The 16,675-nt window shown below is 58.4% G+C and overlaps 1 protein-coding gene across 3 annotated transcripts; it reads right to left on the reverse strand.

The window, feature by feature from the left end:
* Positions 1 to 523: 523 nt before the first annotated feature.
* Positions 524 to 10,282, reverse strand: Spi1 (Spi-1 proto-oncogene). 3 transcript variants are annotated; one of them, XM_004851856.4, is made up of 5 exons: positions 9,995 to 10,282; positions 7,910 to 8,006; positions 2,019 to 2,206; positions 1,429 to 1,591; positions 524 to 945 (listed from the first exon to the last, which is right to left on the reverse strand). In XM_004851856.4, the coding sequence occupies exons 1-5, from the start codon at positions 10,037 to 10,039 to the stop codon at positions 629 to 631; spliced, it is 810 nt and encodes a 269-aa protein (XP_004851913.1). In that variant the 5' UTR covers positions 10,040 to 10,282; the 3' UTR covers positions 524 to 628. The 3 variants fall into 3 exon arrangements, with proteins under 3 accessions (XP_004851913.1, XP_087061245.1, XP_004851911.1); XM_087205119.1 differs by having other exon boundaries at positions 1,429 to 1,654; positions 9,995 to 10,248; XM_004851854.3 differs by having other exon boundaries at positions 1,429 to 1,657; positions 9,995 to 10,248.
* Positions 10,283 to 16,675: the final 6,393 nt, after the last annotated feature.

The raw sequence follows: 16,675 nt of genomic DNA on the forward strand, positions 1-16,675 counted from the left end.
CCTGTGTGGCCCTGGACAGCTCACAGACTGGCCTCCTGTTAGACTCATCTCAAGGCTGTCCGGTGCTAAATGACCAGAAAACCCGGCTTCGCTGTCATTACGGGGTCATATCTAACACTGGGAGTTCAGGCGTCATTGATCGGGGGTGCTGAGGGCCATATGCTGTTGTTGTTTTTCTGGTACCGGGGATTGAACTCAGGACCTTGCACTTGCAAGGCAGGCGCGGCGCCCCTGAGCAAAATTCCCGGCCCTTGTTGTTTTCCAAGAGAGGGTCTCGCTGTGTAGCCCAGGGTGACCGCGAGCTCCCAGGGATCCTCCTGCCTCAGCCTCCCGAGTGCTGGGATGAGTGCTGGGATGTCAGCTGGGATGACAGGCGGTCTCCACCATGCCCCAGACCTTTCCGTAGGACAACCCCCCCCCCCCATCACCCAGAGGACCGTCAGCACTGGTCAGGGCCTTGGGGACAGACGGAAGCGCGAAGCCCCGCACACGTACGCGGCCCCAGGAGGCTCACACACTGCTGGGCCTGGCCGCGGGGCGCAGCCGAAAATAACTTTACTGGGGGCGGGGCGGGGCGGGTGGGCGCTGTACAGAGCGGCGGAGTCCGGCGGGCAGGCGGGCGGGCGGCTCAGCGTGGCGGCAGGCGGCCAGGCCCAGGCGCGCGGCCCAGCACCTCGCCGCTGAACTGGTAGGTCAGCTTCTTCTTCACCTTGCGCACCTCGCCAGTCTTGCCGTAGTTGCGCAGCGCGCGCGCCATCTTCTGGTAGGTCATCTTCTTGCGGTTGCCCTTCTGGATGCCCCAGCGGTGCGCGAGCGCCTCCTTGTGCTTCGACGAGAACTGGAAGGTGCCCTTGTCCTTGTCCACCCACCAGATGCTGTCCTTCATGTCGCCGCTGCGCAGCAGGTCCAGCAGGAACTGGTACAGGCGGATCTTCTTCTTGCTGCCTGCGGGACATGGCGGTGGGGAGGGCGGTGGGGACGGGGATCCGACGGGAGCAAGGGGGAGGTGTGTGGGGACCTCACCTCCAGGGGGACCTCACCTCCGGGGGACCCGCACCTCCGGGGGACCCTCACCTCTGGGACCGTCACCTCTGGGGGACCCTCATCTCCGGGGGACCCTCACTTCCAGGGACCTCATCTCCGGGGACCCTCTCCTCCTGGGGACCTCACCTCCGAGGTCGAGAGGGACCAGGGACCCCCATCTGTGGAGGGGTTCCCACCTCAAGGGGCCTGGGAGGGACCTCACAGCTTGGGCGCCGGGCCGGAGGGTGTGCAGGGAGCCGCCCCCAGTCCGTGAGAGGTGCACGCTCACGCACACCCACACACTCCTGCACACACACTCCCAGGCTGAGGCCTCGGCTTCTGCAGAGACCTGCGCCCCCGCACGTGCGGCCCAGACCCCCCAGAGGCCCCAGGCCGGGTGGGTACCTGGTTCCCCGTGCAGGAGGCCGGGCCCAGGCTCCAGGCCATCGTTCTCGCCGTCGGACACCTCCAGCGGGGGGCTCTGCCGCTCGCCCTCCTCCTCATCCGAGCTGGGCTGCGCTGGGGACAGGGACGGGTACTGGACGCACATCCGGGTCACGTAAGGGACCTGGGAGGCCGAGCGGGGAGGAGGCCAGTGAGAGGCGCCGGGGTCTCTGGAGGCCGAGGAGGTCTGCTGAGGGGGGCGGAGGGGTGGGAAGCTGGGGAGGCCAGGCCGGCAGGGGCCCCGCGGGGACAAGGTGCCCCCCCCCAGCTGACACCTCCCCGGGCGCAGCGGGGCCAGAAGGGGAAGCGCGGGGGCAGGGGGTGGGGACGGGGGTGGGCGAGCGAGTGGGTCGCGGAGGTCACAGCTGGGAGTCCGGACACGGACACGGGGAGCCTGTGGAGCCTCTGGGGAGATAAGGGCTGCGGGGTCGCCAGATCCGCCTGGGGCGCGGGGGGCAGGAAGCCCCGCTGAGTAAGAGCCGCGTCGGCTTCCCGAGGGGCTCCGGCCTCGCCACACTTCGGGCCAGGGCCAGGGCCAGCAGCGCACGCACCTGGTGGCCAAGGCCGGCGTGGGGTGGCACCATGGGGGTGTCGAGGACGTGCATCTGCTCCAGCTCCATGTGGCGGTACAGCTGCTGCAGCTGCGGGGGCTGCACGCTCTGCAGCTCGGTGAAGTGGTTCTCGGGGAAGGCCTCAAACTCGCTGTGCACGTGGTGGGGGTGGAAGTCCCAGTAGTGGTCTGCGAGGACAGCCAGGGCGCAGTCACCGACCAGGCACCCGGCCCGCGACAGCTGGCACTGCTCGCGCTGGTGCTGGGCCCGAGGTGCGGGGTCGCTGACCGTGGCTGCCCTGGAAACCCCCGCCCCGGGCCCCACCAGGCTGCAGGCTGGAGTCTGGGCAGCCACGTCCCGGGGGCCGGGCTTCACCCTGCAGGGTGTTGTCGAGAGCTCTGGTGATTAGCAAAGGGGCTGTGGGGGGCTCTGGGACTCAGGGATCAGACCCAGCTTCCTCTTTGCTGTAGACCCCCTGCTTCTGACCTCTTGCCTGCACTAGGGATTGAACCCAGGGCCTTTTCTCTGAGCTGCACCCAGACCTTTTTATTTTTTATGTTGAGACCGGGTCACACTAAGTTGCTAAGTTGCCCGGGCTGGGCTCAAACTCAAGATCCTCCTGCCTCAGCCTCCCATAGCGCCGGGATGACAGACGTGCACCACCACACCTGGCTCCTAAGGAGAATTTTGCTCACAGAAACTCTGGAGCCCCACCCTAGGGCCCACTGAAGTCTGCAACAGAGACTCCCTGCACCTCCCTGAAGGTTTCAAAAAGCCCAGCAGAAGTCTGGCCATTGCTCTTGGTTTGAGTGCTGAAGCAGCTGGGCGATAAACACTGTCGGCTGGGCAGAACTCCCTGACACTGGGTCCCCGAGAAGCCATGGCAAGGGGCCTTCCTGGTGCAAAGGTCGCTCCCAGGCTTGGCACCCTTGTTTCTGGACAGCTCTACACGAATACGTTGCTCCTCCCTGCACCACCATGCAGCCCCTTCACACAACACCAGGGCATCTAAACACAGGAGACAGAGGGGCCCCTTCCCAGGGCCTGCTGGGCACCCAGTGTCCAGGGGGCCTTGATCAATATTTGATTGCCATGATTGGCAAAAGCCAACTCTGGTTTTTTTTTTGGAGACAGGCTCTCTCTATGCAGTCCAGACTGGCCTTGAACTCACTGTGTAGCCCAGGCTGGCCTCGAACTCAAGGCAGTTCTCCTGCCTCAGCCTCCTGAATGCTGGGATCACCGGTGTGCACCACCACTCCCAGCTTCCAAAACCCAACTTGTAATGTGTCTTAAATGTACCAGCCACTGTTCTAAGCATCTAATTCACATTATTGCACTTCATCTTCACCCTGGTTCTAGGGAAGTGGCCACTATGTGTGGTCTTCCTTTTGCATACAAGGAAACTATGATTCGAAGAGGGTTTGTGCACTCATTGGTAGAGTCAGGATCCAAGCCCACTTGTGTCTGTCTCAAGACTAAGCTGCTACCAGTACCTCACACCACATCTGAGGAACAAGGCTTAGTGAAGCTTTAAGTAAGACCTGTGGTGACTCTCAGAGACTTAGCTGACTGCTCTTATCCATTTCTCTGTCCTCCATCACCCACCCATCATCTATTATCTATCACCCATCATTTATCCATCCACCAACTCATTTATCCACTCATCCATCCACCCATTCACTCATCCATCCACTCATCCACCCCTTCATCCATCCATCCATCAATCCACCCATCCATCCATCCACCAATCCATCCATCCATCTACCATCCACCCAGTCATCCATCCACCATCCACCAATCCATCCATCCATTCATCCATCCATTCAACTACCCATCCACTCATCCACCCACTCATCCATCCATCCATCTACCCATCCACTCATCCACCCACCAATCCATCCATCCACTCATCCACCCAACCATCCTCCATCCACCCATCATCTCCCCATCAGTCACCTGTCAATCACCCATCCATATCCAACCTCCAGCCAGCCAGAAATAACCCCTTCATCTTGATCTCTGATTTCCTCCTTCTTAACCAGAGGCCAAAGTCTTATCCACACAACCCTATTCTTTTTCAGTTGTCACTGAGACAAAACAACATGATGTTCAAAACAAGTCCACATGAAAGCTGAAGCTTAGGAGTCATCCGGGTGACCTTCGCTCCTCAGAACAGGAACACCAGCCTGAAGTCCAGGGCTCTCCCAGGGGAGCCCAAGGACATTCAAAACAGAAGAAAGAAGGGGAATCAAGAGCACACGAGTCAGGAAAAACCTCAGGAAATCACAGACCTTCACACTAGGGCTCCTAAAACCCAGCCCCTCCTGAAAATTGTTCAGGTGTGAAAGATCGAGGTCCAGAGCGCAGGAAGGTGAAGGTCTCGTCGCACCTGTCACCCTTCTCACTGTTAGAGTTTGATTCTTTCCCTGGGATAATTATGGGCCGGATAGGATCTGTGTCACATTCACTTCTCAGCATCACACAATGTGCCTGGCGTATGGAAGGCACGGGGTACTTGACAGAGGGATAGGCTGGTGTGGGATGGAGGGCGTTCCGCAGGCGTAGAGAGACAGAAAAGGGCTGAGTGGACCACTAGATGGGTGTGTGAATGAACTGATGGATGAGGGTGCTTCGTGGTGTGCAAAGGTGAAAGAGTATATGGAGATCTGGGTGGGTGGATGGGTGAGAGGGTGGACGTAGGGATGGGTGGGTGGACAGACAGAGTCATACTTTGGCACTCTCTTTCCCTCACCAGTCCCATCACAAATAGCAAATCCTGTCATACCCACTAGGATGACTACTATTAAAATAAAAAGAAGCAGAAAATGCCAAGTGTTGGTGAAGATGTGAAGTTACAACCTTTGTGGGCTGTGGTGGGATTGTAGAAATGGTGCAGCTGCTACAAAAAATAATAAGGTAGGGCCTGGGATTTAGCTGAGTGGCACAGTGCCTGCCTGGCAAGCGCAAGGTCCTGAGTTCGATTCCCGGTACCAAAAAAATAATAATAAGGCAGCTCTGCAAAGATTTAGCAATAGAATTACCATAGGACCCAGAAAATCTGCCCCTCAGTTCGTATGCAAAAGGATTGAGACAAGAGTCCTGAAGAGATTCACCGCCCATGTTCAGACCAGCATTAGTCACAGTAGCCAGAAGGTGTGAGCAGCCCACGTGTCCACTCAGGGATGGATGGATGAACAGATGTGGTCCATACACACAATGGAGTACTACTCAGTCTTTAAAAAGGAGGGAGACTTCTACGTGTGCTACCACACAGATGCACCCTGAGGAGATTGGGCTAAGTGAAACGAACCAGTCATAGAAGGAGAAATTCTGGATGGTTCCATTTATGTGAGGTACCTGAAGTGGTCAAATTCATAATGAGAGAAAGAATGGGTGGTGGTCAGGTGTGGTGACGCATGCCTGTAATCCTAGCGCTCTGGAAGGCTGAGGCAGGAAGACTGTCACGTTTGAGCCCAGCCTGGGCAACTTAGTGACTTAGGAAGACCCTGTCGTAAAATAAACAATACAAAAAGGACTGAGGCTGCAGCTCAGAGCAAAGGCCTTGGGTTCAATTGCCAATAGAACAGCAGCCACAGAAACAACAGAGAGTGAAATAACGGTTTGGGGCTGGAGGCTGAGTTGCTCAGTGTGCAGAGACTTGGCTTTTCGAGATGACTTCTGGAGGCAGGCGCTGCTCAGTGTCACGAAGGTGCTCAACGCCACATAGCTGGCACTGGGACCGGGACCTGGAAGCTTCGTGTCCCATGTGTGTCCCGGGGAAACAGCCACAGATACAGCAGACCCGAATCAGCGTCGGCCCTGCCCTGTCCACCCCGTCCTGTCTCTGCTGCTCCATCAAGTGACAGAGGAAAGGCAGCCGGTAAACATGAAGAGGTGCCTCACCTCCTGCACACCCACTCCTAGGGGGCTCTCATGAGATTACAAATCTCAGCGTTCACCATTCACCAGGCCCTGGACTGTTTGTTTGTTTCTTTTGGTTTCTTGAGAAAGGGTCTTGCTATGCAGTTCAGACTGACCTTGAACTCACTACATACCCCAGGCTGGCCTGGAACTCCCAGCAATCCTACTGCCTCAGCCTCCCAGAGTGTTTTAAAATGCTCACCACACACACACACACACACACACACACACACACACACACATGCTCTCTCCAAACTCTCCAACAGGCTGGGGCGTGGCTGCTGGCACAGCGCTTGCCTATCCCGGGTGAGCTCAAGGGTTCCCACCACAGAAAACAAAAACAAACAAGGAACCCCCCTAGATGAAGTCCACCCCCTCCGGGCCTCGGAGCCTTGGGTGACCCCCATCATTTCATTCCCAGCCCCAGGCCAGCGGCCCTGGCTCCTCATCGAGGTCCCTCCTGCTGTGGCCCTTGCTGTCCCCAGCCAATACCCCACAGACACTGCTGTCACCTCACCCTGTGCCCCTGGCCCTCCCCCAGCCTCAGGATGCACTAAAGCCATGGGAGGCACCCGAGTTTCCTGGCACAGCACAGTGCCCAATCTCACAGACGATGACATGCATTACCTTGCTGAGTCTCACAATTCTGTGGGGTATTTTCCTGTTTTTTTTTTCTCGGTACTGGGGATTGAACCCTAGGGTCTTCACACTGAGCTACATCTCCGTCCTTTTTTATTTTTTAATTGTGAGACAGCATCAGTTGCCTAGACTGGATTTGAACTTGTGATCCTCCTGCCTCAGCCTCCCAGAGTGCATGTTCTCAATTTTACAGATGAGGAAACGGGAGTTCAGAGAGGCTCTGTTCCTAGGTGGACAAGCACACGGAGCCAGGACTGGACCCAGGCCCTCCCTGAAGCCTTGTCACTAAGCATAACTACCTAAAAACGTGGCTGCAGAGGGGGCAGGAAAACAGGGTGTCCTTGTCAGTCTTCAGGTAACGCCTTCCAGCAGGCGTTAGGAAGAGCGAGGAGGGTGGGAGGAGCAGGGCCAGAAACACCCAAGTCTGGGGGTGTTCAAGGCTCTCGCCCAACGCGGAGCGCCTGGCTTCCAACCAGGGGTCACCCCTACAGCTCCACCCGGCAGGGTCTGGGCCTGGGAGAAGCAGCCTTGAGACGTGGCAGCCCAGCCACCAGGGGGCGCCCTCCTCACACCCAACGGGGCCGGGAGGAAGGTGGGGCGCGGGGTACTGGGAGGCTTTCCCTCCACGGTGTCTGGATTTCCCACGGAAAGAATGGAGTTCGATACACTTACAAATTAGCCGGAAGAGAATTCTTTAAGCCTTTCTAGCTCTAGATCCCCCTCTCTCCCTCTCTCTCTCAGAAAGTCTCACCACGTAGCTCTCACTAGCATAGTCTCACTGTGTCAGGCTGGCCCTGAACTACGTAGCCCAGGCTGGCCTTGAACTAAGGGCAGTTCTCCTGCCTCAGCCTACTGAGTGCTGGAATAACAGGCATGTGCCACCAAGCCCAGCTCCCAAGATCCACTCTGGGTCCCCATCACAGCTCCTGCCCGGGTCCCTGGCATCCCCCAACCCCTCTCCTCGGTCCCGAATTTGCTCTAGGAAAAGGCTGGACCTTTCGGAGGACAGTGAGATCGAGCCTGAGGAGGGTCCCTTAAGCCAGGACCCTCCCACCCCCACCCGTCCCCAGCGAGCCGGGCCTCGGCCTGTGCTGAGCGAGGGGTCCTCAGGGGGTTCCTCCCGAGCCAGCAGCTCCCAACTCGGGGGCTCCCCGAGGGCCCTGGCACTGGGCAGAGAAGGCTTGTTTTTGACACCGGCATCCACGGCGAGGCCTATTGAGTCCCGCAGCTCCCGGACCTGCGAGTCATTGTCGGACGCGTCTGCGGGGACAGACGGGATGCACGGGAGGACACTGCCTGATGTGGGGCTCGGAAGAAGCCCGGCCACTCACCGCTGTGGCTGTCGCCATCGCTGCTCAGGTACGGGTAGTACTCGTGTGGGGGCCGCTGGTACAGGTCCGCGTCGTAGGAAACCAGCTCTTCCGACGGCTGTGGGCAGAGGGCGGCAGGGCTGCACCGGGGCCGGGAGGACAGGGCTTCCTCCGCGCACCTGCCTCTCCGGCCCACGGGGCCCAGGTACGGCAGCCCCTCGCGGGATCGACGCACGCGCACGCGGAGCCCCGCCCCGCCCCCTCCGGTGCGCAGCGCGGTGACCTCGCGGACTGGCCTGGTGGTCTACCCAGGGGTCAGGACCAAGGCTGCGGCTTGGGCCGGGCTGTGGTCCCGCGGCCTCCCCGCCCAGCTCCGTCCTGGGCCTCCTCCCCCTCCCTCCCTCGCTGCACCTCTCTGCCGCACTCCAGCTGGGGCTCAGGGACCCCCCACCCTCCCAACTGCCATCCCGCTGGCCCAGCCCCGCAGTGTGCCCAGGAGTTGCACAACACCCCCGTGGTCCTAGGGCTCGGCGTCGGGAGGGGGCGGGGCTGCCACCCCCTTAGAGATGCTCTGGGTAGCCCTTGGGCCTGGAGTGGGCCTGGGGCTGGGGCCGGGGGAGATCTGCCTCCTGCCCAACTCCAGTTCAGGATCTGGGGGCCAAGGCTGGGAACACTGTGGCCAAAGCCCCAGGCCTACAGCTTTTTTTTTTTTAGACAAAGTCTTGATCTGTATCCCAGCAGCAGACTGGCCTTGAATTCATGGAGATCCTTCTGCCTCAGCCTCCCAAGTACTAGGATTACAGGCATATGCCACCACACCCAGCTGGCTGGCTGGCTGGCTTGCTGGCTGGCTGGCTTGCTTGCTTGCTTGCTTGCTTGCTTGCCACAGGGTCTCTCTGTGTCGTCCAGGCTGGCCTTGAACTATGGCTGGCTGGCCTCAAACTCCCAGTGATCCTCCTGCCTCAGCCTCCTGAGTGCTTGGGTTACAAGCATGTGCCACCACACCTGACACCTGTGGCTTTCTTGGGACAGAGTGGGCACTGGTGGGGACAACTCCTATTGCCCCCAGCCGCCCTGGCACCTTCTCAGTCCCCAGTAGGATCAGGCTGAGGGTGTGGTGGGCATGAGGGCCGGGCAGGCTGGTCCTGACTATGCCAGGGTCAGGCCGAGTGAGGGCAGGAGCACAGCACTTAGGTCGCCTCTCAGGGTCCCAGGCGGCACAGGCGAGCTGTGGTCAGAGGTGCCAGGCCTGGGAGCCACCCCGGGGCCCCTGGGCGGGGTGGGGGGAGGAAGGCAGCTGACTCCCGCGGGGAGAGCTGAGTCAGGTGGGTGGCACTGCCAGGCCCTTCCTGGCTCCCAGTGCGAGGACCTGTGGTGGGAGCTGGCAAGGGGTCCCCTCCCAGGGACCCCACTCTGACACCTGCGGAGGCGGCAACTGTCACCCAGGGCGGGCAGCAGTGCAGATCGGCCCCACTGGCCGCCCACTGTGCCCAGGGTCCCGTGGGGCCCCTCCCTTGTCCCACCTGCCTTGCAGGCCAGTGCCGACCCTGGTCCTGGCCCAGCCCAATCTCAGTCGCACCCCCTGCCCGCGGCTGCCTGAAGCCCGGCCCTGGCACCGACCACAACCGCAGTGTCTCTCCTGCCCAGCCTGGGCCCAGCCCTGCCCCTGCCTCTCGGCGACCTGAAGCCCAAGACCCAGGCCCTTTGGCCAACGACCACATTCTCGGTGCCAGGCCCCAGAGAGGGCACTGGGGACCCACCGGGGACCCGGAGTCCCATCAGCCTCCTTCTCCAGGAGCCCCCAGCCCTGGGCTGAGACCTGTGCCCTTCCTGTCCAGGGCCCTTGGTGCCCCTAAGCCCGCTCCCCTCCTGCCCTGCGGCCCCCTCCCGAGGCTGGCCCGGCACCCCGCCACCCAGCCCGTCTATAAATAATCCCTTCAGGCCCCACCGAGCACAGCCCCACTGTGGGCCCAGCCCTCAGCCTCCGCCACGCTCCGGGAAGCCGCTGCCGGAGCCTGGGAGGAAGCACGGACTTCCCACTGATAGCAGCGGGACTCGGTGGGCACCCAGGCCCGGCTGGGCTGGCGGAGGAGCCCCGCTACTCACAGGGGGGACGAGGGGAAACCCTTCCATCTTGCACGCCTGTAACATCCAGCCGAGCTCGGCGCTGGTCGGGTCCCCTGCCTCGGTGGGGGCCAGTGCAGAGCCCCTCAGGACAGGGTGCCCCGTCGAGGGACTGGACGGCTGGGCCGTGGGGTGGACGCAGGGCTCCGGCCTGCCCCCTGAGCTACAGGAGCCCTCGGGGAGCCCCCTCCCTTGACATTGCAGGGCCAGCGCAAGTTCCTGATTTTATCGCAGGGCCTGCCACTGGGAGATAGTCCCCTTGGGGTGACATCACCGCCCCAGCCCGTTTGCATAAATCTCTTGCGCTACAGGAAGTCTCTGGCCGGCTGGGGCAGGTGGCGCTCAAGGGGCTGGCCTGGGAAGCCTTGGGGGCCAGGCCCCCTGCCCAGAGGAAGCTGGGGCTGGAGGGGACAGGCCAGCTCGGTCTCCATGAGGCCTGGTTACTGAGCTCGGGCCTACCAAGGCTCCCAAAGCCCAGCCCAGCGATACCCATCAAGCCAGTAGTCACCATTAGGGTAGGGATGGTGGCTTCTTCAAGCCTTTACACTCTCTCTCTGTCTTTTTGGCAGTACTGGGGTTGAACGCAAGGACTTCACACCGAGCTACATTGCAGCCCTTTTTTTTTCTGAGACAGGCTCTTGCTATGTAGTCCAGGCTGGCTTTGAACTCATTAGTAAACCAGGGTGGTCTTGAACTTGCAGCAATCCTCCTGCCTCAGCCTCCCTGTGCCTCCTGAGTGCTGGGATGACAGGCCTACGCTACCAAGCCCTGCCTTCCAGCCCTTTTTTAATTGTGTATTTTGAATCAGGGTGTCAGTAAGTCACTAAGTTGCCCCAGCTTGGGTTTAACTTGCATTCCCCCTGGCTCAGCCTCCCACAGTGCTAGGATTACAGGTGTGAGCCTGTCAGCCTTGGCATTTCTGGGTGTGAGCACTTGTGGGCCCTGTGGGCCCTGTGCCCCACCGCAAGGTTCTGCCTAGGCTGTAGTTAGGCTCAGGGTGGGCTGTTCCTGTGGGCTCCCCTGCACCAGGGAGGGTCTCCCTCCTCACTCTGTCCCCTCCCAGCCTCCTGTGTACCATAGCTGCTTCCAGAACTCAGCCCCAGTTTCTCAGTTTCTCCAACTCTCACCAGTGCTTGAATATCTGTCTAATATTCCTAGTTTACAAACTTTTCATCTGTGTCCATCCATTCACCTGTTTTCCTATCCATGTGCTTTTCTAGTTGCCCATTCATCTGTCCACCCATCGACCTGACCAGACATTCATTCATCTGTCTTTATTCAACTGTCCATTTATCTCCAGCCAATTCATCCACTTCCTCACCTCTTTATCTACTTGTTGATCTAGCCATCTGTGTGCAAATGTGTCAGCCCAGCACCTGCTATCAGCCCATCAGTCAGTCCCCTTTCCATCAGTTTATCCACTGTATATCCATCCATCCATCTGCTCACCCACGGTTCATCCACCTATAGGTCTATACATTCATCCGCCCATCCATCCATCCATCCACCCACCCACACACCCACATATCCATCCATCCACATATCCACACGTACACACATCCATCCCCCATCCATCCCCCATCCATGCATCCCTGCACCCCGAGTTTCAGGCTCTGTGTGGGTGCTGAGAAGCAGGGCAGGATCTCTCGGAAGGGTGGAGGGATGTGGAGACTTTTCTGTCTGACTGATCTCGGTAAGTCCTCTCTGCTGGGGAAGAACTTCTTGTGTCTCTGTTTCCTCTAAAACCCTGCTTCACATTTCACACTCCCTCCCCGCGGGGACTGGCCGCCTCCTTCTTGCCGGTAGACTCCCAGCTCCTGAAGTTTTTCCTCACCGCCAGCAAAACCCAGGGATCACAAGCTGGGTTCAGGCAGGAGGATCACAAGTTCAAGTCCAGTCTGGGCAACTTAACTGGCTGGACCCTGTCTCAAAATAAAAAATAAAAAGGGGCTGGAGATGTAGCTTAGTGTGGAGGCCCTGGGTTCAATCCCCAGTGAGGGGAGGGGGGACTCAGCCTGTGCTGTGGACCTCACTGCCCTGTTCTAATGTTTTCGTGTCCCCAGTTTTTCTGATGTTTTTGTGTCTCTGCAGGTCCAGGTCACAGGTTCTCCGGCTCCTAGGAACCTGACCGAGGGTCTCTCTAGGAGGAGGGGAGAAGGGCTGGGTCCTCCTTGGCCATCCAAGGCCAGCCCCAGGTGACAGGACGTAGGGACAGTGCTGTCCACCCCTGGGACCCGGGTCCCGCCGCGGCATTCGGGCCCCCTGAATCCCAGGCTGTGACTGTCCTGGTCCGGTTTGTCTGTGTTCTTTTTTATCTGCTCCTCCCTTTCTTTCTTCACGCAGTGACTTGTTAGTATTCCTCTGCATACCAGGCCATGAGGGGCACAGCTGTCCCCAGGCTGCCTGGGGTCTCCAGAAGATCCAAGCTGGCCTGGGTAAGACAGCCCATAAGAGTTCCAGAGGGCACCAGGCTCAGAGGCACAGGTCTGAAATCCCAGCTACTCAGAAGGCTGAGGCAGGAGGATCCAAACCCGGAGGCCACCTGGGAAACTTATCCAGATCCTTCTCAAAATAAAATTTTAAAAAGGCTGGGATGAGCCAAGCATGGTGGTGCACGCCTGTAATCAGAGCCCCTGGGAGGCTGAGGCAGGACAATTGCAAGTTTGACCCCAGGCTGGCCAACTTAGTACTTAGCAAGATCTTGTCTCAAAATTAAAAAAAAAAAAAAAAGCAAGGAAGTAGCTCAGGGGTAGAACACATGCTTAGCACGACAAAGCCCTGGGTTCAACCACCAGCACAGAAAGGGAGAGAGAGTCAAGACCAAGAGTCGGGAAATGCCAAAGGCCTCCGACGCACTGGCCACGCAGAGGCCCGTGAGCATGCGCACAGCAGCGGCCTCGCGGCCCTGTTCCAGCCTCTGCTCTCCTCAGCGCCTGGTGGCCTCCGCCCATCTCCCAGACCTGGCGTTGCTCAGGCCTTGGGAGGAGTAGGAATCGGATCCAAGAACTGCGCAGAGGACCTGCAGCAGCGCCTGGGACCGAGGGTCCCGGTCGCCCCAGGTCTTGAGGGGAAGGAGACGGGCTGTGCATCCCCTGTGACTGAGCTGTGCTGGGCTGAAGCGAATGAAGCATTTTCAGCTTCCCGGATGTGACCCCAAGTCCGTAGGCAACGAACCCCTTCCTACTTGACAGCCAAGCGCTCTGCCCCCTCCGCCACTGAGCCGCAGCCCCAGCCCAGAACAAAAGGGACCTGAGGGCCTGGGACCTTGCTTTTCCCCTAACAGTCCCTTTTCAACTAAGGGCGAGGAGCTCAGTGGGCGCGGGGTCCCTCTGGGGGCAGCTGAGGCAGGGAGGAGAGGTGAGGAAGGGAAAGAAGACAGGGCAGAGAGAGACAGAGAGCTGGGCATGGGGCTGCACGCCTATGATCCCAGCACTCCGGAGGCTGAGGCAGGAGAGTCACCACAAGTTGGAGGCCAGCCTGCGCTACATAGTGAGACCCTGAAACAAAAACCAAACAGGAAAACAAAAACAAACAAACAAACAAACAGGAGAGCCAGAGAAGTGAGAACCCAGACGAGGAAGGAGAGACCAGAGCAAGGGAGAAGGGAAGGGGATCAGAAGAGGGACAAAGGGGAGGTGACACAGGGCACACCGACAGCTGGCGGCCAGAAAGGAATGAGACCTTCGAGAAGGAAGTGCCCCCGGCCTCCTTCCTCCACCTCGGAGTAAAGGGGGTCAGTGTGGGTCCCCGACTGGCCCGAGGTCCCGGGTACATCAGGCCAGGATGCGGCTTCGTTCTCATCAGCGGAAAATTGGTTTGAAAACCAAACTCTTGGGGTCTCCAGGAACGGAGAAGAAACAAAGCTTTTAATTAGTTTATTTTCAGAATAGATAACACAGGCACATGGTTCAAAATCCAGAAGGCAGAAAAGGGCAACAACCGCCCAGTTCCTCTTCCACAGCTACCTCATCCACCTGCTACCTGATCCTGCGTGTCCGACGGGAGACAGTGGAGGCAGACAGGAGCCTCCAGACTTAGAGGCAGTCTTTTAAAATTCATTTCATTTTATTTTGTTGATACAGGGTCTCAGTATGAAGCCCAGGCTGTCCTCAAACTCACGATGATCCTACTGCCTCAGCCTCCTGAGTGCTGGGACAACAGGCGTGTGCCACCATGCCTGGGTAGTGTCCATTTTGATGACTGTATGTGACTGTATTTGATGTCCACTGTTTGGATGTACAGACAGTCCCTGATTTGTGATGATTCCACTTAGGATTTTTTTTTTTTTTTTTACTTTATGATCATGTGAAAGGGATCCATAGAAACTTCTACCAAAACACGTCGCATTTTCAATCTTGATCTTTTCCCAGGCTGGCGGTACGTGGTCTGAGCCTCCCTCGTGACTCTGGGGCACAGGTCACCATTGATATTCTACAGTGTTGTGGGTTGCTAAGCTATGTGCTGCAGGTTATATGCATTAAAAGTATTTCCAACTTATGATCAGTTTAACAGGATGTAAACCCTTAACAAATGAGAGTCCTGTGTACTATGATTTGATTTGATTTGTTTGTTTGTTTTCTGGTACCGAGGATCGAACTGAGGACCTCGAACTTGCCAGGCAGGTGCCATGCTGTTGAGCCACATCCCTGGCCCTGGTTTGTTTTTTTGTGACAGGATCTCGAGATGTTTCCTAGGCTTTCCCAAGCTCTCAGGCTCAAACAATCCTCCTGCCTCACCCTCCTGAGTAGCTGGGACTACAAGTGCATACCACTATGCCCAACTGTGAGTCTTTTCAGGTAATGCATAGTTTGAAGAATAGTTATAAAGTGAACACCTATGTAACCATCCTCCAGGTCAAGAAATTAAACATCAGGCCTTGGGAGGTAGCTCAGTGGTAGGACCCCTGCCTAGTGTGTGGGAGGCCTTGGACTGGACCCTCAGCACCATAAAGGAAGGAAGAAGGAAGGAAGGATGGATGGATTGGTGCTAGGGATGGAACCAGCGTTCCTTGCACACCAGGCCAGTGTTTCACTGAGCTACACCCCCAACCCCTCCCCACCTCTTTTTGGTACTGGGAATTGAACTCAGGTCCTTGTGCTTGTGAGGCAGGTGGCAGAACCACTGAGCTACATCCCCAGCCTCCCCATCTTTTTTTGGGGACTATGTCACCCAATCTGGCCTTGAACTCAGGGTCATCTTCCTGCCTCAGCCTCCAGAGTGCTGGGATGACTTGCCTCTCTAACAATGCAGTTTAGCCTTTTCTTCCTTTTTGCTGTTGTACTGGGGATTGCACCCAGGGCGCTCTGCTGCCAAGCTGCGGCCCAGCTCTCTCCTAGTCTTCATCTTAACGGCTTCTCGTGGTGGTGTCAGTAACCTCGGGGGCTCCTGCTTCTCTTTGTCCCCGTGTCCTCCCCTCCCATGCAGGCTGTCCCTGCTGAGGGGCGTCTGGGCGCTTCCAGTCTTTGGCTGCTGTCCTGGGCCGGGGTCCACGGAGGAGACTGGGACCCCGGGCCGCAGACCCCTCACAGCAGCCTCGAAGAGCTGGAAAATGAGGAAACGGACATCCCCGCCCCCGCGCTCCTGTCTGGGCCCTCGGTGTGACAGGGCCAACCTCGGGCTGGGAAAGCTGACCCGAAAGAGCCGAGCCTGCTGCGAAGCATTGGCTGTCTCGCAACTTCCTCTCCGGTTGAGACACAGGGAGAGGCTCAGGCCAAGCCCGGGCGCCTGGGCCCCTGGGGACCCCAGGCTGTGGTCACAGCCCTGGGCAGTCTTGAGGGGACTAGGCCCATCAACAGGGGTTCACCTGGGGTCTCCTCGGGCCAGGGGACCCGTGGGGCGGCCCTACCCTCATGTCTGCTCTTGGAGGACAGAGGGCGACGATAGCACAGGGCCATGTTGGCGGTGACAGTCGATGCAGGGGTCACGGTGGGGCATGCACAGCAGGAAAGAACCAAGGCTGCCAGTACTGGGCACCTTTCCTCTTTCTTCTTTCTTCTTTTTTTGCTTTTTTTGAGGGTAGTGGGGATCAAACTCACAACCTTGTGTTTGCCAGGCAGGTGCTATGCCACTGAGCTACATCCCCGGCCCCTTTTCTTTGTCTTTTGAGACAGAGTCCTGCTATGTAATCCAGACCAGCCTTGAACCCACTAGGTACCCCAGGCTGGCCTTGAACTTGCAGCAATCCTCCTGCCTCAGCCTCCCAAGTGCCAGGATGACAGGCGTGTGCCACCAGGCCCGGGTTTTGCATCCCTTTGAGCAAACCCTGGAGATAGGAGGGGGGCAGCTTGGCAAGTGGGTGGCAGGGAGGTCCCAGCGGGAGTTTGGGCAGCCAGGCAGAGGTGAAGTCAGACCCCACCAGTTGGGGAAGACCGCGGGGCTGAGACTCTGCTTGGACACTTGCAGCGTAGATCCTCTCCGGTCCCGATTCCAAGTTGGGCCCAAGATCATCTTCCGCCCTGCCCCCAGTACAGACGAGGCAACTGGGCCTCAGCAGCTTGAGCCAGGCACCATGAGAGGCAGGCCTGTGATCCCAGCATTCTGGGAGGCTGAGGCAGGAGGATCACAGGATCAGCTCAGCCTGGCAACTGAGTGACTTAGTGAGATGCTTTCTCCAAATACAAAAAAGAGCTGGGGTAGAGGGAATGTGAAGGCCCTGGGTTGGAT

Source organism: Heterocephalus glaber, unplaced genomic scaffold (assembly GCF_053883595.1).
Source record: "Heterocephalus glaber isolate CG9 unplaced genomic scaffold, H.glaber_assembly_v1.0 deba00000594, whole genome shotgun sequence".
NCBI classification, from domain to species: Eukaryota; Metazoa; Chordata; class Mammalia; order Rodentia; family Bathyergidae; genus Heterocephalus; species Heterocephalus glaber.

Coding starts and splice junctions, on each gene's coding strand:
- Spi1 (XM_004851854.3), bottom strand. CDS start 10,039: ATGTTACAGGCGTGCAAGATGGAAGGGTTTCCCCTCGTCCCCCCT. Junction 8,007..9,994: donor GGTTTCCCCTCGTCCCCCCT/GTGAGTAGCGGG, acceptor CTCTGCCCACAG/CCGTCGGAAGAGCTGGTTTC. Junction 946..1,428: donor CCTCCTGCACGGGGAACCAG/GTACCCACCCGG, acceptor CATGTCCCGCAG/GCAGCAAGAAGAAGATCCGC.